Genomic DNA, 24,512 nt, shown 5'->3' with positions numbered 1-24,512 from the left:
AATTGTGAAACACAAAACTATACAATTAGTAGAATAATATGTAGTCCTTAGAGTGAAGAAGTTTTCAACAAGGTTTAAAATCACAAATAACAAGGAATTCATAGTTTTGACTTCATAAAAAAGCAAAATTTCTGTTCAAGTTAAGATAATATTGTGATGTTCTTATATACCAAAATATTAGGAATAGTTGTCTCTGGATGGTGAGAATGTATCCTAGGGATGAAAGAAAACTCCAAAGAAGATAGATTGACTGAAATAAAATAGAGGAATAAGGAATTAGGTCCACAAGAGGTATGAGTTAAGGTGGGAGATAACAGTTGGTACAGAAGTGAATGGAAATAAGTTAAATGTTATGAGCTAGTACAGTGCTAAATGATGATAAAGTTTGCCTTGGAAATGGGTGGATGGTGGCTGAAATGGAGTAGTGCTGAAAATTATGGGCCATTGAATAGATTAGCTACACAATCCCTGTAATCTTTTAAAAGGTGGGCAGAATTGTGGGGAAGTTCAAGAGTCTGAGCCATTATCAAAACCCTCAATGTCTGATTAAGGATTGTCCAAGGATATTACAGACTAGGGAACTGGTAGACCACACCTCTAGAATTTGCTACTTTATTCAAAGAAATATTCCGTCATACTCTCACCTGAATCTAAAACTGGTTATTCATAAATGGCAGCTCTTAGGATCAACCTAAGAGGAGTCATTTTTTTAACAAAGAATCATTATGTTGTGTTTAATCCAACTATATCTCTCTTCTGTTTAGCTTCATCTGTGTAGTAGACATTTTATATAGTGTTATAATCTCCACTTTCTTACTAAACTGAACGTTCTTTAATATTTCAACCTCTTAATTTGTGTGCATACCTAATTGTATCAGTGAATTCAGGGTAAAGGAAGATGAAAAGGTGGGGAGAGACTCTGACATATGACAAGCAACCTTTTAAGTCTAAGAAATGTTACACGTCCCCTACTGATGTACAGAGTCTTTCCATTGTTTATATACGAACTGATTGTCTTGTCTACCTTAGGTCTGCCTAACTCACTTCCTGGTTTGCTAAAGGTTACTTGGATGCCAAGAAAACACTGGCAAGATTAGTCAGGTTCATTTGGAGGAAGTTACTTAACTCTTGGAAGTTCCCTGGTGGTCCAGTGTTTAGGAATCAGCACTTTCAGTGCTGTGGCCTGGGTCCCTGGTTGGTGAGCTAAGATCCTGCAAGTTGTGCAGTGAGGCCAAACCCCCCCCCCAAAAAACAAAAATAAACCCCTCATTTTACTTATGTTCCTTTATAAACATTTCCACTCCTACCCTTTACCTAAACCATCCATACTCGCCTCCCTCAGCCCACACCCCCCGAAAAACCCCACCAAAGTAATAATGAAACAGATTTGTTTTCTAGTTCTCCATGGGTGGTGCAATGTATATGATCGTTGTCCATAATTGGTATAGACTTTAGGACTGTTTTTTTCCTCTTACGACATGCAGTAAAAGTAATCCTGCTAGTATACACCTCCCTTCATTCAATCCTGAAGTCTTCCGTCCCCATAATACTTTAACATTCACTCAATATTAACTAGGATTCTCCCTAATGGGGTCCGGGAACACATACAGTTTAAGTAGTAGCAGTTGCTTTAAACTAAGGAAACATCCTGGAGAGACCATCTGATACATGAATTCTTTCAATTCCACTGACTTCTAGTCCCCATCACGAAAATGCAGACTGGTTTCTATATGTAATACACACCCCCACACACACGTACACATATTTTTAAAAAAAAATTTTTTAGCTTCTGTAACTTACAAATTTAATAGTCTGCTGGTATTCCTTCCATATTGTAACTATATTTTTCTCTGTGATAAACTGTGAGCTTGAGTTGCTTAATAGTTCACAGATTCAGGAGCATTTACTTATATTAACCTGGTGCTATGAGAATATAATCCCCCAGTGGAACAGAGTTCTGTTTTATTATAAAACTGTGTCAACGGTGCTGCAGGCACAATTTTTTTTTAATTTAAATTTGTAATTTAGTTGAGGAACACAGTTGTCAAGAATTTTAACAATTAAATAGCTCTGAATCATAGATAGGGTGCAGGCACATTTTTGTTTGTTGGGTCACCTCTTTCTAAACTACAAAAAGAGCACACCCTTTTGGTTAACATATTCTCTTCAGTAATTTAGAAGCATCAACTAGGTCACAAGTTTCTTTCACATTTTGCCATATTTTATGAGATTTCTAGGCCCTTGTCTTCTTCCTGAAGTAATTTCTGCAGGTAGTGAATATCAAACAATAAGTATGAATTTCATAACAGTATTTTATAGATTATTAGATGTACATTTTATATTTGCATTTAATATACCAGAAATTAGTATTTTATGGTTGATAGCATCTTAAAATTAACTGGCATTGTAGGAGATGTAGATAAATCTACTAGTTCTGTCTCTCTGGAGAACCCTGACTAATACAAGAAGGGTACAAATTTGACTCACAAAACCCTGGATTACTTTATTGTTGTTATGTTACTTGTTGCTTTATAAGCATAAAGCATTGGTAAATTTTGGCATACATCATAGGCATATTTATTTCTTAAAGATTTGTATGTTACAGAAAGTCCATATCTCATTACAATTCAGAATCCCATTCTGGTTTGACTCCTTGTGAAACCATGCACCTCAGGTTGGGACTTGAACCCATGTGCTGGGACTCAAACCCGGCCAAAACCCACTGTCTTCCAACTGAGATCACACAGCTGGTTTCAGGACTTAATGAAGCTCAGCTTCTTGATATCTCATCCCAGATTCAGTGAGAGACAAAGTGATAGGTAAGAAGTGGATTTATTTAGAGAGGAACACACTCCCCAGACGGAGTGTGGGCCATCTTAGGAGGTGAGAAAGGCACCAGGGCATGGGGTTGTTTGTTTTTACAGGGGTGGGTAATTTCATAGGCTAATGAGTGGGAGGAGTATTCAAGCTATTTTGGGAAGGGGCAGGGATTTCCAGGAATTGGGTCACTGCCCAGTTTTTGATCCTTATGGTTGGCCTTGGAACTGTCATGGTGTCTGTGTCATTTAGCTTGCTGATGTGTTTTAGTGAGTGTGTACTGAGGCTCAAGGTTTAGTGGAAGTCGACTTGTCTGCCATCTTGGACCCATTTGGTTCTAATCAGTTTATGTCATGTCCTTGGGCTATGTCATTCTTTCAAAGGTTGTGCCCTGCCCCCTTCCCTCCTGTTTCACTTTCCCATTTAATTGAGAAAGACATCAACCTGCTCCTAATTTAGAAATGTTTATTCTTGGAGTTCTGTCTATTTACCTGGGCTGTACAACTTTACTTCTGGATCAAATTGCTTTAACAGAAATATATTTTAGTATTATGTGGATGATTTTCACTCAGAATTTTTCTAGGCAACAGTCATTTTTGGACAATCTCTTTGTCTTTTGTCAATTATTTTACAGACCATCACAAATTAGGTTGTTCAAAACCACTTAATAGTAAATCAACTATACGTCAATAAAAATAAATAAATAAATAATTTTAAATGGAAAAAAAAAAAAAACCATCCCAAAACACTTAATAAAAAACACCCTGAAAAAATCCTGTCAAAGAGTAGAGTTAGCTCAATTTTTGTTTTATTTTCTTTTGTCTTTCTTTTCTTGGTTTCTTCTTTAGACTTGCATTATTTCGTTTTCATTTGCTAATTATTTTGGAAAAAATTACATTATTCCTGATTATTATAGTCAATATCAAATTATCTTTGGGAATATGTTGAGTTTAAATCAATGACTATAAAAATTCCATATAAAGTATGTGTAGATCTATATTACACCATGTATATTAAAACTTCTATATTAGGACAAAACAAAGTCAAACAACTTTTTTTAACAAAAATTAAATTATATGAATATTTATGAATAAAACAGTTAACACTTGATTCCTCCAACAAACTTAAAATTGCCTAAAGCTATGTGTCCTTTTTTCAGTTTTTCTTTAATCATTTTTATGTATGGTTATAACTCTTAAGTCAGGAATATTTGACATGACTTTTATATTTATTCTTATGAATATGATTTTATAATTAGAGATTTTATAATTTTGTGTGTGAAATTGTATTCCTTTTCTCATTTTCATTGAGAAAATAGACATTATAAAATTAACAATATCTCACCCAAATAGGTAACAACAAACAAAATATTTTATTTTAGTGACTGTCTAAATCATATGGATATCCTGTAGACTTACTGATTTATTGAGGAAGTTGGACAGTTTTTGTCTTTGGATTGGAAATTTTTAATAAAATTTCTATACCTAAAATTTAAAAAAAAATAAAGAGAGGTGAAAACATATTAATTGTTGAAGCCATTTTATAACACAAAGTTTTTGGCATGGTTCAAGACTGTTTTTAAAAAAAATTTTTGTTTTTAGATGTATTATCTCATAATACAAAAAAAATGTCATCCATAGTTGTTTCTTATAATGGTCCCCAAATGGGACTAATTAGAGATTTATAACATTATGGAAATAGAAACAATACCAGAACCTTAGCGATTATCCAGTTGTGTTAGTCTGATTGGGCTGTCATAACAAAATTTCACAGATTAGGTGGTTTAAACAACATAAATTTATTTCTTACAGTTCTGAAGGTCGAGAAATCCAAGATCAAGGTGCTGGCAAATTCAGTTTCTGATGAAAGGTCTCTTCTTGGCTTATAGAAGGCTCCCTTTTACTTAGTAATATGCTATTAAGTTTTCTCTATGTATTTTCATGGCTTGATAGCTCATTTCTTTTTAGTGCTGAATAATATTCCATTGTCTGGATGTACCATGTAGTGTCTCTTCTTACAAGGACAGTAATATAATCAGATCAGGGCCCTGATTTTTTTTTAAAAGTATAGTTGATTTACAGTCTTGTGTTAATTTCTGCTGTACAGCAAAGTGATTCAGTTATACATATATACATTCTTTTTTTTAATATTCTTTTTTTTTTTTTGGCTGGGTTGGGTCTTCATTGCTGCACACAGGCTTTCTCTAGTTATGATGAGTGGGGGCTACTCTCTACTCTTTGGTGTGGTGTGCGGGCTTCTCATTGCGGTGGCTTCTCTTGTTGCGGAGCACTGGCTCTAGGTGTGCAGGCTTCAGTAGCTGTGGTGCGCGGGCTCAGTAGTTGTGGTGCGTGGGCTCAGTAGTTGTGGTGCACAGGCTTACTTGCTTCACGGCATGCGGGATCTTCCCAGACCAGGGCTTGAACCTATGTCCCCTGCATTGGAAGGTGGATTCTTAACCACTGCACCACCAGGGAAGTCCCTTTTCTTTTAATATTCTTTTCCATTAAGGTTTATCACAGGATATTGTATATAGTTCCCTGTGTTATACAGTAGGACCTTATTTTTATCCAGAGCCCTGACTTTATAATCTAATTTATCCTTAATTACTTCCTGAGGAGTAAATACGACCACACTTGGGGTTAGAACTTCAATATATGAATTTTGGAGGGACACAAACATTTAACCCAGAACACTAACACCCTCATTTTATAAAGTAAAAATAGATCAGAGAGAATGATAGAAACTCAAAATGAAAAGAGACCTGAAGATTGTTAAGATTAACCCTTCCTCTGATGTTTTCTATCAAAACATTTTAAATAACTTGATAAAGTAAATTCTTGGTAAAACTGGATCTCTTAGTTACTTGATTCTCAATTGAAAGTTCTTTTTTTTAAATTTATTTATTTTATTTATTTATTTTTGGCTGAGTTGGGTCTTCATTGCTGCACATGGGCTTTCTCTAGTTGCGGTTAGCGGGGGCTACTCTTCGTTGTGGTGTGTGGACTTCTCATTGCAGTGGCTTCTCTTGTTGCAGAGCATGGGCTCTAGGCACACTGGCTTCAGTAGTTGTGGCTCACGGGCTCTAGAATGCAGGCTCAGTAGTTGTGGCGCACGGGCTTAGTTGCTCCGCGGCCTGTGGGATCTTCCCCGACCAGTGCTCGTACTCGTGTCCCCTGCGTTGACAGGCAGATGCTTAACCACTGCGCCACCAGGGAAGCTCGAAAGTTCTTTCTGTGACATTTCTGCCCTCTTTTCTTGCATAATTCTCTTCAGTCTTTTCCAAGTTGTTACTAATTCCCTTTTACCATAGGAGGATCCACTGCCCTAGGTTTTTAACTTGGATCATGTTCAAGGGCTTGAGAACTATCTGACGTTTTATGATAATTTTTGTGTTATTTTTTGTTTTAGGTGTTTAGCTTTTATCAGATCCTCAAAATAATCTATTATAACAAAAGTGTCCATCCACTAAACAGTAATTTTCTGTATCCTATCAGAGCGACTTAGTCTTCTCACTCGTAAGTCTCTTTCGACACTAGATGAGGCATATCCACTCAATCAAAAACCGGAAAGGAGTATTTTGGATGCTCCCAGTACTGAGCTTCATGCTAAGAATGAAAAAATGAATATCACAATTATGTAATAAAGACTTAGTGAAAGAGAAAATGATAAGGAGGAGTTGTAGAGAAGTAAATTTATTGAACATACAAGTTTCTCTGACTCTAAAACCTATTATTTTTTCATTTCACCATGCCATGGTTATCCCCAATTTGATTTGCTCCCTCCTTCTGGATCTTATTAAAGCAGTAGGATATTGGGCATGAAATATCTGACCAGTTTTTTTTTTTCTCATTGTGAGTTAACATTGTGTTGGGTAAAGGAAGAAGTTTAGTGATGTCCCAATTATTTTGCAAGTTGAGGCTTTCATTTTCAATTTTAATTCCAAGAAGAAAATTACACACTCTTCTTTAAAATCTCCCTCCAATCCAATATACACACAGTGTAGACTAGAGTGGATCCCAACAAAGATAGAGCAGAGTGTGAGCACATAGGTAAGAAAGATAATGAATCAACTCTATAGCTAGTATTTGCACAGAAAATTCAGAAAAATGGAAAATCTCTGAAAAAATACAGGTATGACTTTATGGATTTAAAGACTGTATTTAAAGCAAATGCATAAGACAAGACCTAAGAGAAATAAGTAATAAGGGCCTTGAAGCAAAAAGCACACACCTGCCAAGTCTATGTGGGATGCCAGAAGCAGGTCTGAAAAGGACCATAACATTAACATGCAGTAGAAAAAGAGCTCAAAATGCACTATATGATTTGTTGTATTTATCTATGTTGAGTGATTTACATATACTTCCCATTGCAGGAAGTGGGTCCCATCACTCCCAATCTATTCTTCTTTTATTCATGTTAGCTACTATATTTGTCTCCTATTGCTGCTGTAACAGATTACCTAAACTTAGTGGTTTTAACAATACAAATTTATTATCTTATAGCTCTGTAGTTCACAAGTCCTAAATGGGCCACGTTGGGCTAAAACTGAGGTGTGCATTCTTTCTGGAAACTCCAGGGGAGAGCAAGTTTACTTGCCTTTTCCACCTCTTAGAGGCTGCCCACATTCGTGCATCCCTGGCCACTTCCATCTCCAAAGCTAGTAATAGCTGGTCAAGTCTTTCTCACATTGCATCACTCTGACACTGACCCTCTGCCATCCTCTTTCACATTTAAGAACTCATGATTACATTGGGTAATCCAGGATAAACTCTTTATTTAAAGGTCAGATGATTAGCAATCTTAATTCCCTCTGCAACCTTGTTATATAATATGTGACAAATTCCGGGGATTAGGACTTGGACAACTTTGGGTAGGGGGACATGATTCTGTCTAACACAGCTAGGAAGTTAAAAAAAAAAGCCCTAATTAATGTTTTGTGTCACAGCATGACAGGTAGACCATTCCTGAGCTGTAAAGTTTCTTATCCTCTGTCTCTTATGCCCATTAAACCAACTGAGAAACAAAGAACTATATTAAGTTACCACAGGATGCGTGGGTATTAAGTTAATTCAGTAGTCATATATGAGAAGAGGAATTATGTAGCCCTCTCTAAAACTTCTTATAGTATAACTGAATCAAATGAAACTCAGAGAGATTCCTAGTTCTTGATGTCACAGAAAACCAATGTTAGAACATCTAGTTACCTCCACCGTCTCTGATTTATTTTCTCAATGCAATATTATTATCAACACATTTATTATATGATTGGAGAAATGAAAAACTTGAAAAGTCATTTGCCTTGAGTTATAGTTTGAAATAGAAAAATAAAAATTGTTGGGAATTCCCTGGTCATCCAGTGGTTAGGACTCTGCACTTTCACTGCCAAGGGTGGGGTTCAATCCCTGGTCAGGGAACTAAGATCCTGCAAGTCGCCCGGCACGGCCGAAAAAAAAAAAGAAAAATTGCTTTCTTAAATTGTATGTCAATCCTGAGCTAGGAATATAGTAGTCATTACTGTTCCCATTTTACCTTTGAAAGATGAGGCATATGGGGCTCTTATTAACCACACTGCTGGAAGGGGCAGAACCCAGATTTGCTCAACTCCAAAGCCCATGCCCTGGCTGCAAGCATCTAGCCAGTCCACCACCAGGCAACTATCATCAGGAATGTGAAAAGTCCTGTTCTTGACTTATAGGATCTAAATTAAGAAATTTAGCTTAGAAATTCACAGTTGGGACTTCCCTGGTGGTCCAGTGGCTAAGACTCCGCACTCCCAATGCAGGGGGCCCGCACTCTAGATCCCTGGTCAGGGAACTAGATCCCACATGCTGCAACTAAGAAGTTCACATGCCACAACTAAAGATCCCACATACCTCAATGAAGATCCTGTGTGCCGCAACTAAAACACAACACAGCCAAATAAATAAATATTAAAAAAAAAGAAATTCACAATTGTTTTATAATTCCCAAGGACATAACATCATTTCATGTGATGCTGTAGATTTCTAAATGATGTTATGTTCTAAGGACATAACATCATTTCAAGTAATGCTGTAAAGTAGAAGTCATACTCTAAATGAGCCTATTTATGTGAATTCACTTTTTTAAGAATATTTATAATATATGTCATCTTTTAAATGAATAAAGAGGATTAATATGAGAAAAGGGAGAACTGCAGCAATCTATTTGGTGTTAAACTCTCCAAAGTTGGAGCCTTAATACAATTATATTGTTTCTAACATTCAAAGGCTTTCATTCTCTCTCTCTCTCTTTGAAGGAGGCGTCTTCCAACTGAAACAGCATTTCAGATAACTCAATATTTAAAACATTTCTCAACAACGTCAAGTCTAAATAAAATATACTATGATAATGTTATAGAAAACATACATTTTAAATAGTAGATTTCAGGGCATGGGTGAAAGGAACATTCTTTTCCTTTGCATCATTTCCAACTATTTTTTGTTTGAGGATAAGATTTTTTACCCATTGGCCATTCTTCTTTGCTTCTTTCAGATTACGATGTACGTGTTTTCCATTCCTTCAGGAGCATGTAAAATATACTCCACCCTGTGTTTTGTGAATGTTGCCATCTTGAACAGGTGTTGAATAATAACCAGGGAAAGTCACACCATGATGTTTCCACATCACCTATTAGGAACAATCAGGAACATGAAAGGGCAAGTGGATGCTATCTGGACAGAGTCCACTTGAATGAAGACACAGAAGACCCACCCAAATCTCAAGCTTCTTCCATTTGGTTTCAATGATGAGTCATTTAGGAAGGAAATTGTTTGAGAAGTAAACTGAAGATAACTTCCTGTGTTCTTTATTTTATCAAATAACAATCTATTTTCTGAAGTTCTTTCATGGGTTCATCTCACACGTAATTTGGCTGTTTATTTTTCTGAGCAACTTTACATAGAATGCTGAAATACATTCTACTTAATTTAAGCCATTTAAATTAATTATTATAGTGAGAGTACTGTTATCTGATCACTTTTGAATGCCAGTTGTATTTAGTGAGGGTCCTTGGAAGTAATGCCTTTTGTCTGGATTAAAAAACAGAATAATTTTCCAAACTGTTTACTATTCATCTTAAACTACTTCGTTCTACTTCAAACCCAGACTGTGGCTAAGCTCTGCAAAAGCTTGAGTCCTTAATAATATATTGGAATCGGAGATCAAGTTGGGGGATAATTGTGATTTTTAAATCTTTTTTTAAACATGAACTTTGGAAAAAAAGAAGCACTGAATTTCCTAAGTCTGTGATATTAAGTTGTTAAAATATAATTATTAAATAAGTTACAACACATGCCAAAGCTATCTGTATCTATATCTATGGGATGAAGGAAAGTAAGGAAACATCAGGGGATCCAGTTTGAAAATGATAAGTAGCAGTTTCTTGATTACTAAAGTGATCATTCAAAAATGTGAAATACGTAATTGCCACATATCACTTAGATTTTAATTTTGGGATGTGTATTTATTTACTTTTCTATTTTCTCCATCTTTCTAATTACCAGGCTATCAGCAAGTACCCTAATCAAAAAGAAGTTGCCTTTTGGGAATTCCCCGGAGGTCCAATGGTTAGGACTCCTGCACTCACTGCTGAGGGCCTGGGTTCGATCCCTGGTTGGTGAACTAAAATCCCACAAGCTGAGTGGTGAAGCCAAAAACAAAAGTTAAAAAAAAGTTTAAAAAAATTGCCTTTCATTGAGGTCCTGAAATGCTTTCTAGTGAATAAAGTACATTAGCTTTAGCACATGAATTTTATAACAATTATTTTCATTTTGCATTGATGTGCTTTGATTTTTCATTATTTGTCATCATTGTGATTATTAAATAGGTTATTTTCACATAGTGATATGTATTTAAATCTATATATAGTAATTAGTTATGATATGCCAGGAACATTGCCATTTATGAGGAATAAGATGGCACATTCCTAAGCTTTACTTCAGCTTTAACATGGTAAACTCTCTATCCAAACAGAGTTCCCTTTCACATAGAAAAATAGTCTCCATAAGCTGGAAATCAACAAATCCAATCACAATCACACAATCACAGTGTGCTATACATCCAAGAATATGAAGATTAATCCACATGAGGGACTTCCCTGGTGGCTCGGTGGTTAAGAATCCACCTGCCAATGCAGGGGACATGGGTTTGATCCCTGGTCCAGGAAGATCCCACATACAGAGCAACTAAACCCGTGGACCACAGCTACTGAGCCTATACTCTAGAGCCCATGAGCCACAACTACTGAGCCTGTGCACCTAAAGCCCGTGCTCCACAACAAGAGAAGCCACCGCAATGAGAAGCTCGCACACCACAACAAAGAGTAGCCTCTGTTTGCTGCAACTAGAGAAAGCTCATGCACAGCAACAAAGACCCAACACAGCCAAAAATAAATAAATTAATTAATTAAAAAAAAAGAAAATGTTATATAAATAGACTCAGACAGTAGGTAACTTTTAAAGTTTGGCTTTTTTTTCACTCTGCATAATTCCCTTGAGTTCCATCCAAGTTGTTACAAGTATCAATACTTGTTTGTTTGTTTGTTTTGCTATGTAGTTTGCTATGGTATAGATATACCACAGTGTGCCACATTTTGTTTAACCATTAAATTATTATGGGACATTTGGATAATTTCCAGTTTTTGACGAATTTTGTGTTACTATGAACAGATTTTTGCATGAATATAGGTTTTATTTTCTGGCATAAATGCATAAGAGTGCAATGGCTGGGTTGTATGATGCGGTGGCAAAATAATGGCCCTCCAAAGATGTCCACGCCCTAATCTTTAGAATCTGTGAATATGTTGTCTTACGTGGCAGAAGGGACTTTTTATATGTGAAATATTAAGGATCTTGAGGAGGGGAGAATTTCCTCAATTATCTTCATGGGCTCAAAATAATCAAAATTGCCTTTATGAGAAGGAGGCAGAAAGGTCAGAGTCACAGGTGTGAGAAGATGCTACCCTGCTGGCTTTGAAGACAGAGAAAGAGACATGAGCCAAGGAATCGCAGGTGGCCTCTAGAAGCTGGAAAAGGTGAGGAACAGATTCTCCCCGAGAGCTTCCAGAAGAAATGCAGTGCTACTCACAGTTTGATTTTAACCCATAAGACCTATTCTTACTTCTGACCTCCAGAACTGTAGATAATAAATTTGTGTCGTTTTAAGCTAGTAAGTTTGTGGTCATTTGCTATAGAGTAAATATAAAGCTAATGCATACCATAAATGAATTTTTTTTTTTTCAGTACGCGGGCCTCTCACTGTTGTGGCCTCTCCCGTTGCAGAGCACAGGCTCCGGACGCACAGGCTCAGCGGCCATGGCTCACAGGCTTAGCCGCTCCACGGCATGTGGGATCTTCCCGGACCGGGGCACGAACCCGCGTCCCCTGCATCGGCAGGCGGACTCTCAACCACTGCGCCACCAGGGAAGCCCTGAATTTTTTTTGTTTTAGAAGAAACTCCCAAACTATTTTCCAGAGTGAACGAGGGTGGGGAATTATAGTGTATGTGACCAGTATAGGCAGGGACAGATCACTAAGACCCTCATAGGATAGGATAAGGAGTTTCAATTTATCCATTGTGGAATAGAAAACCACCAGAAGATTTCAAAGAAGAGAGGGGCAAAATATGATTTATGTTTGGGACTTCCCTGGTGGTCCACTGGTTAAGACTCCACACGTCCACTGCAGGGGGCATGGGTTCGATCCCTGATTGGGGAACTAAGATCCCACATGCCACACGGTATGGCCAAAAAAAAAGCAACCTAATATGATTTATGTTTGAAAGTGATCACTCTCATTACTATAAGGAGAGTGGTTTGGAGTGAGGCAAGAATAGAAGAGGGAACACCAATCAAGAGATTATTACATCAACTAGGTTGGTTGTCATGGAGTTGGAGGGAAAATGACAGATTTAGGATTTGTGTGTGGGATATAGTCGACAGAATTGCTGCTGGACTGGCTGTGGATGTGAAAGAGATCATTTTTGCTTGAAAACTAGGGAATAGTGGTGTCTTTAATTTTGGATGATTATTTGGAGTATGTGGTGCTGAGAGGGCAGAGATGTAAAGTAAGACACTAAATTTATGAATTTGAGTAGAGAAGTTATTAATTGACAGTTGGAAGTAGGTTCTGGAGACAAATTTGAGAGTGATTAATTAGTGTTTCAACTTATAAACTTGGATGGGATTAACCTGGAAGAGTTTAGATAAGAGAAAGGGGAATCAAGACACTTGGATTTATAGATACAGTAATGTATGAAGAGCTTTAAAAACAAACAACCTGGGACTTCCCTGGTGGCGCAGTGGTTAGGAATCTGCCTGCTAATGCAGGGGACGCAGGTTTGAGCCCTGGTCCAGGAAGATCCCACGTGCCACGGAGCAACTAAGCCCAAGCACCACAACTACTGAGCCTGCGCTCTAGAGCCCATGAGCCACAACTACTGAAGCCCGCGTGCTTAGAGCCCGTGCTCCGCAAGAAGAGAAGCAACCGCAATGAGAAGCCAGTGCACCGCAACAAAGAGTAGCCCCCGCTCGCTGCAACTAGAGAAAGCCTGCAGCAACGAAGACCCAAAGCCCCCCAAAATAAATAAATTTATAAAAAAAACCAAACAACCCTCTGAATAGTAACACTCTGTGAAAGGGAAGAAAGGTGAGAGTATGAAACCATGAAGCCAAGAAAAAAAATCTTTCAGTAAAGAAGCTAGACATTTGTGTTGAATGCTACTGAGAAGTCAGATAATCTGTTTATGGATGAAGTTAAGCTGTGCCAGTTAAGTACAGTGAAGAGTAGACTAAGAAATGAGGGAGTCCAAACATGGGCAATGGAATCTGAGTTAGATGCATAAGGAAGGAAATGAGGAGATAAGAGGTGAAAGATAGTGATGAGGTTTGGTGAATCAGTAGGCTCAGTGAAACTGAAGTTAGATGTTAGAGTGTAAGTACTAAAATAAGTGAGCTGGAAGTGTTGGGAATAAAGGAAGATGATTGAAATGAAAATTTTGGAAATGGTGCGATAATTAATGATGAGATCAAGGTCTGTATGACCATAGGAAGTATGGAAGAAGGCAACACTGGAGTTGAGGACAAGAGAGCCCAGGCAGGATGTTAAGTATGCAGTCCATGTGGATATTGAAATTACCAAGATGTCAAGAGTAGGGACTGACAGAAGCCAATGAGCCAGGTTTCAGTGATGTACCCAACTGGCCATAATCTTTCCCTCTTTGAACTTCCTGTTAAATTTTGTACCTCCTTAGTAAATTTGTCTTATTCTTTGCCTTTTGTATACTTGGTTTTTTTTTTTTTTCCTCTTCTAAGACTAGGCAATGAAAACAAGTCTGTGGCTATCCCCTATAGCACAGAGCACACATTTTCTAATACAGTGTTGCTGTGAATGAGAGATTATAATGACCTTAAGAAGCCTCTGTATGACTGAGGGCAGAACCATTTCATTAAGGGCCAGTCCAGTTTGGAAGAGATAGGAGAACAATAATGCCTTACAGAAATCATCTCATGACAAAGATATAAGCAACTGTCAAAATTTATTTTAGAAGAGATTTTCAGTTCTTAAATAGTACAAAAATAAACAGACATTTGTTTCAACACTTACAGTTTACATAAATTAATTTAATCATACATTTGTCTGAGGCACCAAAACATTCAACACATATTCCAAATTCCCAGATTCAGTCATTCAGATATTAACAAATCAGTTTTTTTAAATCAAGTTAAATTTTTATACAAGCCCTTCTACTATTGACTGTTTCTTAACAATAACATAAAACCTTAAAAGTTCCCCTGAGTTATTTCTCTTTAATGAAATTTTATTTTCTCCCTCTGCCTGAGGCATACTTTTTCAATTATTTACATAAATACTGATGTTATCTGTAATCAGTGCTTGATTTAAAAATATTAAAACCCACAGTTCTTTGCACGGAATGTCCCCCCAGAAAGTTATGGGTGAATGAATTAATGAAACGTCCACAGGTCCTTCAAAAATGTACAAAATATCAGTCTTATAGCACATCCAGGCTAATGAGACACAACATTCTCTGTGGGCTGGTGTATAGGTAAACCTTAAAGACAAATTCCAACTTTACATCTCAGTATACCAAAGTTGGATTCCTAAATAAATGTATTCACAAATCTTAAGCCAATTATTTATCTTGTATTAATAATTCAGAGGTAATCCCAAAAGATACACTGATTCTGATATAATGCAGAAAAAAAATCAATGCAGCCTTAAACCCAGTTTATAATAACCATCCAAAGAAGACATAAATAATAGTCTTCAATAAATTAAATTAATATACAGTACCAGAAAATGTCAGCTGACAATGAGATGTGGAAAAGAAGCATTGTCTTCCTGGGAACTATTCAGCAATTTAATTTTGTTTTTAAGTGAGAACGGACATTCATTAGAATAGGAATAACTTGCTTACTGTTAAGAACCCCCTACAGTTCTAAGCTATTAGCCTCTATAAGGCTACTTTGGTTTTAAATTATTCACAAAGTTCTCTGCCTTTCACTTAAAATGAGTGTATACCTTCTTGTAAAGGCCTTCTGTAGTAGTCCTGAGCTGAGCTTTTCCTGAAAACCTGCATAAGTTCAGGTAAGAAAGTATAGAGTCCAAAGAAAGACAAACTCAGACCTTGAAACCAGGAAAACAAAATAGAAGTAAACTGATCAGAAAATGGCTAAAAGAGCATAAAATGATCATTGAGTAGGTAGTTGCTTCTCACACATCATGGAAGACACCTTGGAAATATCGATAGTGTAGAAAGAAATGTGCAGCATTTTGTCATCTTGTAACAGCATTTAAATGTTCAAACATCTTAGCTTTTGTTCTTATTATAAGTTGAAATTCAAGTAAAAAGATGTCACACTCATTTCTCATTGGATTGTACAAAAGAATGAAAACTGTTTTCCCCCTTTAACTTGAAGACATCTTTAAAATCAACATGAAAATCTTCACAAGTATGACCCCTTTCTCCTTAACAGAGATGTTAAGTAACACAAGGAGTTTAACATAAATATTAAATAATTAAGTTAAAAGAAATAGTTCATATAAATAAATAAATATGATCAATCAGCTTCTACAGTTCAGTTGAACGTTCTTTTAGTAGTACTGTGGGGTTGATATCATCTAGTCCAGAGTGGGAAGAGCTTGCATTAATGATGACTGTTTTGGTGAGCTGTGGATCTTGAACACTGAATGAGGTAAAAGGACAGCCTTTCACGTTATTGCAGATGAGAGACTGAATTGAGGCAGTGTTGATGATTTTAAAACCTACTTCTCCACCAAAAGTGCTAGGCTTCCAGTACTCAGGAGAACATATAGGATTACCCATAAGTCCTTTCAAGGAGAATGGTGCTCCAGCTTCTACCATGGTCTCCCCAAAGATGGCGTCTGGTCGAGGCTTTTCTACCAGAAGAGCAGGATACAGCTCCATGGCATCAATGTCACCATAGAGCGCTTCTAACTCCGCCGCCATTTCCGTCTCTCCTGTGAAGGTGACAAGGACAGAGATACAACCAATGTAAAACTTCTACAAAATAAAAAAACAAGTCTTACCCTTTGCTCAATTTCCTTTCACCTTCTGCTGTTTCCATTTGCCCCTTGACTCTGAAGAAGTTTAGAAACTGTTTCTCACCTGTAAGTTCTTCAAATGATTTATAAGGCTTCAGCAGAAAGCGTTTGCGGTACTCATTAAAAGACTGGTATTTCATCTCTCTGCTGTGGTCAATTGAAGCCTTTGATACTTTCTCTACTGCAACTGGAAGATTCCTACCACCAGCAACCTGTTGAAAATGAATTACATTGTAGAACACAATTGAGTTTTAGGCATATTTAAGATTTTTTTTTCTTTTTTTGGCCGTGCTGCACGGCTTGTAGGATTTTAGTTCCCTGACCAGAGATTGAACCTGGGCCCTCGGCAGTGAGAGTGTGAAGTCCTAACCACTGGACCACCAAGGAATTCCCAGATTTCTATTTTAAAAGCATCCCTTGGGTACCAAGTACGTAAGACTGATGCCCCAGCTCCCAGCTGAGACCTAAACTATAAGTTTGGAATATTTATAGAATATTTCTATGATCTAGATTATAATGGTAACATTATATTATAATCGAGATTATATGTTAGGCTTCTTATTTCAAGGAGAATATTACTAGCAAATAATTACTCTTTTAGTAAGTTTAAGAAAAATCATTTCTGCGGCAGAAATTCTAGTTACTGACTAGTCCTATGTTTTGTTTTGTTTTTCAATAATAATGCTTACCCTGCCAGCAATTTGCCTGGTGAATGATTCAACAAACTGAGTGAGGCCGTGTTCCAGTAAGAGGGAGTTGTTATAGATAAATTGCTGATACTTGTAGTCCTGGCCATCAATCTGAAAGGTATCAGGCAGAAGGGGATGCCAGTGGTAGAGTGTGTTAAACTCAGCAGCAATACGGTTTTGGTACTGGAATTGTTGGTTAAAAAGCAGCTCTGGATCAAACTTCAGTTTGAAGTGATAGCCACTCAGGTGCTGTACATAGTCTTCAATCACAATCTTAATAGTTTCTCCTATTGGCACAAAAGAAAAATTTAAAACATGAATTTCTTCTCACAAACGTTCAAGCAACCTAAATGCAATTGTTAATTTGCCATTCCTTCACTTTTATATTTTCTTTTTTACTATCAAAAGCTCAAGAATTGAATGAATATGGAGCAGGTGATTTTACAGGTACTACATTCCCCCAGAATTACTGAAAACCTAGCAAAGTTAGTTTTCTCTGGGGAAGAGGGTTTTATTTAAATGATTTGCTCTTCTTGCTTACCTATCAGTATTAGCCTACTCGTCTGGAACAACTGCTCATCGTCCCATTCTGGATGCTCATGTTTAAGCACATCACACACTCTGTTATGTTCCCGCAGCCAAATTGTGGCATACATCATCAGACCAGGCACCAGACCAAAGACTTCCTGCCCCACAGCAAACCGCAGGTGTTCAGGAACATGAGGGGGGTAGATCATCTCGACCTGAGTATCTTTGACTGTGGGAGGATACATTTCACCACCAATTATCTAAAAAATAACAGTAACAAAAGAGGTAAACAAATTTTAATCATTAGAGATTTTGAACATAGGTAGCTAGTGAGTCATAACTAATTCTTAATATTTAAATGGAACAAACCTGATATTTCATTTTTCCATCCTTGAAAAGGCGCAGTTTATGCTGTCTCTCCAAAGATTCACCATAAACATGATTTAAGTCCACCTAGAAGATTATGGAAAATTTTTAATTTGTTGCTGTTGTTTATTCTTATGTAAAGTGTCTATGATGTATTTATCACTAAATAACTTGATGATTTAGTTTGATTTAATTAAAATTTTTCAATAACACATTTTTCACAGCCACAAAATAATAAATTAACTTGTTTATCCACTGAAGCTACTAAAACCTACAAACCTAAATATGTCTCCTAAATATGTCACCTATTAGTGTCTCATATGGAGCTTATATCATAAATTTCACTATAACTATATGGTATTTCTTTTAAAAAGCAGCAGAAAATGTTTTATATAAAATTCTTATCAATAACTTGAAGCTACTGAAATCCAAGAGATAATAATGCTGCAAAAATCTCACCTTATAATATTTAAGGCAGCATAATCAGGGTACAAATGTCTTTGAAGACAACCTTTTGCAGTGCCAATATTTTAAACTAAAAATATAAGAGCCAAACTACAAATAATAATCTGTATATATGTATGTAAGTATGTGTGTGTGTGTGGTTGTTATTTTACCAAACCAGTGAATTAAAATGGAAACTCCATTAAGGTTTTTATAGATAGAACTATGATTTGCTACTAATTTTGATTTAACTCTGTCTTACCCCATGGCTCTGTCCCGTGGTGAAAGCTGGTCCTCGCTTATGATCTGTCTTGAAAAATTGATGGGTGAAGTGCTGGGCAAAGAATGCGAACATCATATTTGTGCCCTGGGGATCAGGGATGAACTTTCTTCTTAGAAGTACTTTTTCCACAACTTCTTTTGAATCAGGAAGCTCTTTCCTCCCTGAAAAATGAAAAAGCCAAGATAAGAATCCATCTATATATTCAAGGAAGCAGAGAGTGACTGTCAATTAACCAGGGTCTTTTTCACTTATAGGAGAAGTACAACTTTGAACAGGATCATAATATAAATGGAAGTTCCAAAATACAGGGGAACAACTTCTTACTGAATATTTTAATCTATTTTGTTTAGTATTAACTCAGTTTTAATGATAGAATTTGAAAACATCATGACATTATACCAAAATGCCCATTCACTTTCATGGAGTAGTTTACATGGACTCACACTTTCAAAAAAATCTCCAGAGATATCCATAAGGAAAAAATGGCTTTATTAACAAATAAATCATAGTTTATGGTCAAATTTTCTAGGTAGCAATCCAATCCCAGTTACAGTTAATACATCTCTAACTGCTTCCTCTCACTCACCTTTCACACCCATGGGTGTTGGGCAGTCATCAGGCACAGGAGGAAGAACTCTGGTGTAATAGGACAGGTTAGAAAAGGCTTCCCAGCTTTTATAGCCATAATGCACATTATAAGTTGGCGGGCTCTCAATCAGATGTGATCTCGCTGAAATTTGAGGGGAAAAAAAACTGTTATTTGTTCCCATATGCAAGGCAAATCAATGTTCATTTTTATTGTAAAATATGCAAAGTGGCACTAGAGTGAATTTAATCCTAACAAAGATACTCTGTTTTAAAACAGTTATACTTTAAATCCTAACTGCCACTGGTACTCAAAAGAAGAAAGCATGATTCATTAAAATGCATCTTTGATAATGTATATATACTTTACAGAAGACAGTATGGTTCAGCCATCTTGATTTTTCAAATAACCATCCACTTACTGTTCAAGAGGCCTATGAGGAATGTCTGGGCTTGACACTCACTTTAGAAATAAAGGTGTTTTCTTGCTGACCCCAATCCAAATTATCCATTTATTTTAATGGGTGCAATCCTGTGGCCCATGGGCATTCAATAAACAACTAGACCACACTTCCTTCACAAATTGTCAAGAACAGTGAAGGTTAGAAGAGGTATGCAGGTATGCAGGATTTTAAGTAGAATTCTGACTGTGAAACAGAACTTTATAAACTTGAAGGGATTCAGATGTCAATATTTTTGGCCATTAAGACAGAAGGTAAACTAAAATGGTATATTTAAATGTTTTGGATTAAGTTTAAAAATCTAAAGTTGTATAAAGTACATTTTTCTTTGAGGCCGCTGAAAGCCCTAGAAAGTGATTTGTACTTACATATCAACACATATCTCATAATCATATTCTGCAGGAAGGGAATGTTATTGACAATGTTCCAGACTCCCTTGAAGTGTGTAAGTATGTAGTGCACTGTGTTTGGAGTGGGTTTCAGGAATAATTTTATTCTTGTCAGAAATTCAGCTGCAATGAGAAAAAAAGAGAGAAATTAACGGGACCTCATTATATGACACAATTCTGTAAAATGATAACTGTATATATCCCCATTCCAAATGAGGGCACCCAAAAACAAACTTACGTGTGGTACAGTTTTCACCATAGAATCCTGTTCGGGTACAGTCACATTTATACTGGTCAAATCCTATGCTCATACATACACCTCGATTCTGGCATGGACTGGAACAGCAAGGATTTGCTACAATAAAGTAAAGACAATGAGATTGATATATATGTCATATATATGACATAATATGTATAAAATAGATAACTAATAAGAATCTGCTGTATTGCACAGGGAACTCCACTTTGCTGTACAGTAAAAATTAACAAAACATTGTAAAACAACTATACCCGAATTTAAAAGAAAAAGAAAGTAAAGACAGTGAATAAATCACTCTTCACTGTCTTAATCTTGACTTAAACATTTAATTGTTTTACTTACTGTGAGTCAACTTTATGATAAAAAAAGTTCAAGAAATATACAGGTAGTCATGGGAAAACAATTTTTTTTGGCTTGCCTCACAGAACGGTTATAATGTAGAAATACCAACTTCCTATTCTAAAGGTAACAAAATATTCCACCAGACATATTGGTGGAATGTTGCTAAGCTTTTCTTCGTAACTTTTTAGATGTTCAAATTAGCCTTTTTAAGAGGCTCAAAGAAGTAGGACTTCCAAAATTAAAGTGAATAGATCTAGTACGTTATAAGTTTTTTGTTTGTTTGTTTGTTTGTTTTTTTGTCAGAACTCAAAGCTGTTGAAAGATCTGGACGAAGAACATTCCAAGTTGAGAGGAAAACTAGTGCAAAGGCCCTGAGGCGTGTTTGAGAGAGTGTGGCAGAAGCAAAGCTAGGAGGAGAGGTGGAAGGTGAGTTCAGAAAAGGCAAAGGCAGATCATGTGGGTCTTCTGGGAATTTGGGTTTTTTTCCATGTGTCAAGGGAAATCATTGAATGGCTTACAGTATTAAAGTGGCATGACTTAATTTACATTAAACAAAAACAAAACAGGGAATTCCCTGGCCGTCCAATGGTTAAGACTCTGCTCTCAGTGCTGAGGGCCTGGGTTCCATCCCTGGTCAAGAAACTAAGATCCCGCAAGCCGCGCAGTGCGGCCAAAAAAATAAAAGAAAATTTTAAAGTAAAAACAGCTTCATTTTTAAGCATTTTGCTTACCTGAAAAAACAATCTGGACTTCCCTGGGGCAGGAAAGCACTAACTAGGGTATTTAACACAATTATTTGCATTCAATAACAGTAGGTACTATAAAAAAAAAAAACATCTCGCATATATTGATCAGATTCTGTCTTATGACAACCTGCAAATTAGTATCACTATTCCTATTTAGCAGATGAGAAAAGTGAGACTCGGACGGGTTAAGTAAGTGACCCATGATGATCAGAGCTGATGGCAAAGCTGAGTCCAGTTTACTTGGACTCGAGTGGTCCAGCCTTTTTACAAAGTCATACAGCCTCTGTCTTCCGAGGGTATTCAGAATACCTAGAGTTCTCTGGAGAGGTCAGAGCAGAAACTCGACCCGGGTGTACGGAGCCGCGGAGTCCCAGGTGCCAGGCGCCCAGGTACTCACTCACCTGCACCACAGAGAGCCAGGGCGGCGCAGAGCAGTAGCGCGCGGGCGAGCATCTCGGCTGCGGGAGGGGCGCGGAAACAGCGGAGGCGCTGCGCTGTGTGGGTCCCGCTTGTCCAGCTGGAGGAAGGCGCGGTGCGGAGTTCCTGAGCGTCCTCTGACGGTCGCTGCGAGTCGTTTGACAACTGGAAGCTAACGGAGAGGACCTTCCTTTTATGCGTGAAAACAGCCCACGTGACGGCATGACTGTTTCTTTCCGCCTTTCCTTCCCCCCCTCCAAAACTTTTCCTCCCTCTCTCCACTTAAATAATAATTGCGTAAGACCCGCCCGGGTCGGGGTAGGATTTTTTTTACCCACGCAAACTGGAAAATCGGAAACCTGGGAGGTTGCGCTCGGCTTCCCCAAGGTGGGTGCAAAGCGGATCGCCCCCTCCCCACTTCGATCTTCCTGAGCCCCTCCCTGGGTTTCTCCGCCCTCGGCGCCGGGCTTCACGCCAGATTTCTCTCCTCCTATCGGGTCTTTGACCCAGGTTTCCAAGACCCGGTGCCGAGGCAGATCTTCTTGCGGGGGAAGGGCGGCCCCCTGGGCTTCCTTTCCCGGAATCAGAGGGGCCTGGAAGATTCCGGAGCGCAGGGAATCCCCTTGCGCGCCCCCGCCCCCTGGTCTGGTCCCTAGGCTTTGGGGGGCCGAAGAAGACAGTCTGGACAGACTGGGGAGAATGGGTCCAAGAAAGGCTGACATGTTTTACTCATGTCGTGTATTTAAGACGTGTCATGATTTCAGTGACCACTCAGCCTCGTGTAGGTTCAGCACACACACACATACATTAAAATTCTTTTTTAGATTTTTACTTGACCTAATGAAATGTGATAGCTATAGTCAACGTACATATCTGTAGCTTCTCTTTATAGCTGAGTTGTTTTTAACATAAGAAATGCTGTTCTCCACGCCACCACTCCGACGTTGCTTCTTGGGGAGGCGAAATAAAGGTAAATTCCTCTCCTCAATACCGATCCTGAGTGCTTATCCTGTAAATAGTCAATCTGGGATCGAAGAGTCACCGCTATAAACTTTCCTCTCCGATGAACCAGGGAAGCGAAGGTGACCAGGATCTGCAGGGATGCTAAACGTCCAAAACTTCTGCTTTAATGCATTTCTTTCTCTGCCGCGTGGTTTCCAGTGTTTGGGTCGCCAGCCCTTCACAGGAGATACAAATAGAAGGAAGTAGGTTTTTAAAGTTTGCTTTTTTGTCTTTTCTGCCTACTTTTCCAGGATGATGAGTTGTGACAAAGGATTAAAATACATTACGTTTACTTTTCAATTGTCTGGGTTTATTAGGGCCAATTTTCGATTCTCGTTTTGGAAGGTAATTTGATGAGGAATTTGGATGGAATGGATGTAAAAGAAGGGTGATTTTGACAATTTTAAATTTCATCATCCTTTGCTTTTGTTTAACATCTATCTTTTGGTGGTGGTTGGGAGGGTGTGTGAGGGTAAAATGCTAAGAAAAGAAAAAAAATGTAGCAGCGTTGTAGAGCCTTTAAAAAAAAGACACTGGATTTTTTAAAAAATATTTTGCTTAATGTACACATTATCTGATTCTACATGAGACACAAATGGCTAAAATTCCACCTCACCCAGGAAGCCTTTCTCCTCTAGACGTATTTAATCATTCCATTTGTGACACTCCCATTTATTGTACTGAGTCTTACATGCAATTTCAACTAAGAGCATAGATTTAAAAAAATAATTTCTTTTAATAATTCCAATTTTCTGTTTCATTTTAAGTGAGCAGGATGTATCTACTCAAATTTTAAGATAATATTTAAGACTACTAATTTGAGCTTGGTTAGATGAGAAGGAAGAATTCATACTCTGAATTCTTAAGTATACTAAAATTTTATATTGTAATCCTGAATTCATTTTGAAGTCATCATCATCATTGTCCTCATCAGAGTTTAATTGTATACCTACTATGTATATAAGTATATATACCTACTGTGTATATAAGTGTGTTCTGTTGTTTGCAGAGAGGCTGCATTCAAAAGTGAGAACAAAACAGCGTAGAGAATAATCACATTTAGACTACTTGGAACTTAAAGAAATTGAACTCCATTTCATAGTGGAAATTTAATTAAAAAACATCTATTTGGTTAAAGTACTTGGTTTAATCTGTAACTTCTATAGCACAATAGAGAGAGTTGCATGTACCTATGCAGTCAGAAAATAGTTCAAGGAGAAAATTACATTTTAAGGATGGGTGCAGTTTAGAAATGAAGTCCAATTATGGGCTTCAGGAAAAACAATAGTGATTTATTAATATTGACAAGTCTGAGACAATAAAATAAAATGGAAAGTACATTTGGGGATGCTGGTCATGAGGGAATATTAAATGTCCCAAACCAAATCAAAATGGCTAAACCTGTCTTATGTAGAAAAGTACTATGATTATTATGCTGTATGTCACACCATAAAAAATAAGGTTATGATTATGTAAAAATTTTAACTCTCATTTGGGTATATATTTAGTGTTTCTGTGTACATTTTAGACAAATATATGTATCTGTTATATAAAATTTCTTTTATTAGTCTCTGAAATTTGTT

The 24,512-nt window shown here is 37.2% G+C and overlaps 1 protein-coding gene across 1 annotated transcript; it reads right to left on the bottom strand.

The window, feature by feature from the left end:
* Positions 1 to 15,924: 15,924 nt before the first annotated feature.
* On the bottom strand, positions 15,925 to 21,963 carry PTGS2 (prostaglandin-endoperoxide synthase 2; the record flags this gene model as incomplete). Its single annotated transcript, XM_079696350.1, has 10 exons — positions 15,925 to 16,334; positions 16,483 to 16,630; positions 17,108 to 17,394; positions 17,649 to 17,895; positions 18,005 to 18,088; positions 18,708 to 18,889; positions 19,315 to 19,458; positions 20,143 to 20,286; positions 20,402 to 20,518; positions 21,912 to 21,963. 10 exons carry the CDS (start codon positions 21,961 to 21,963, stop codon positions 15,925 to 15,927), a joined length of 1,815 nt encoding a protein of 604 aa, XP_079552476.1.
* Positions 21,964 to 24,512: the final 2,549 nt, after the last annotated feature.

This window comes from Hyperoodon ampullatus (genome assembly GCF_949752795.1).
Source record: "Hyperoodon ampullatus genome assembly, chromosome: 2".
In the NCBI taxonomy this organism is placed as follows: Eukaryota; Metazoa; Chordata; class Mammalia; order Artiodactyla; family Ziphiidae; genus Hyperoodon; species Hyperoodon ampullatus.
Note: the sequence above shows the minus strand (reverse complement) of the source record. Positions and strands in the feature narration are given on the sequence as shown.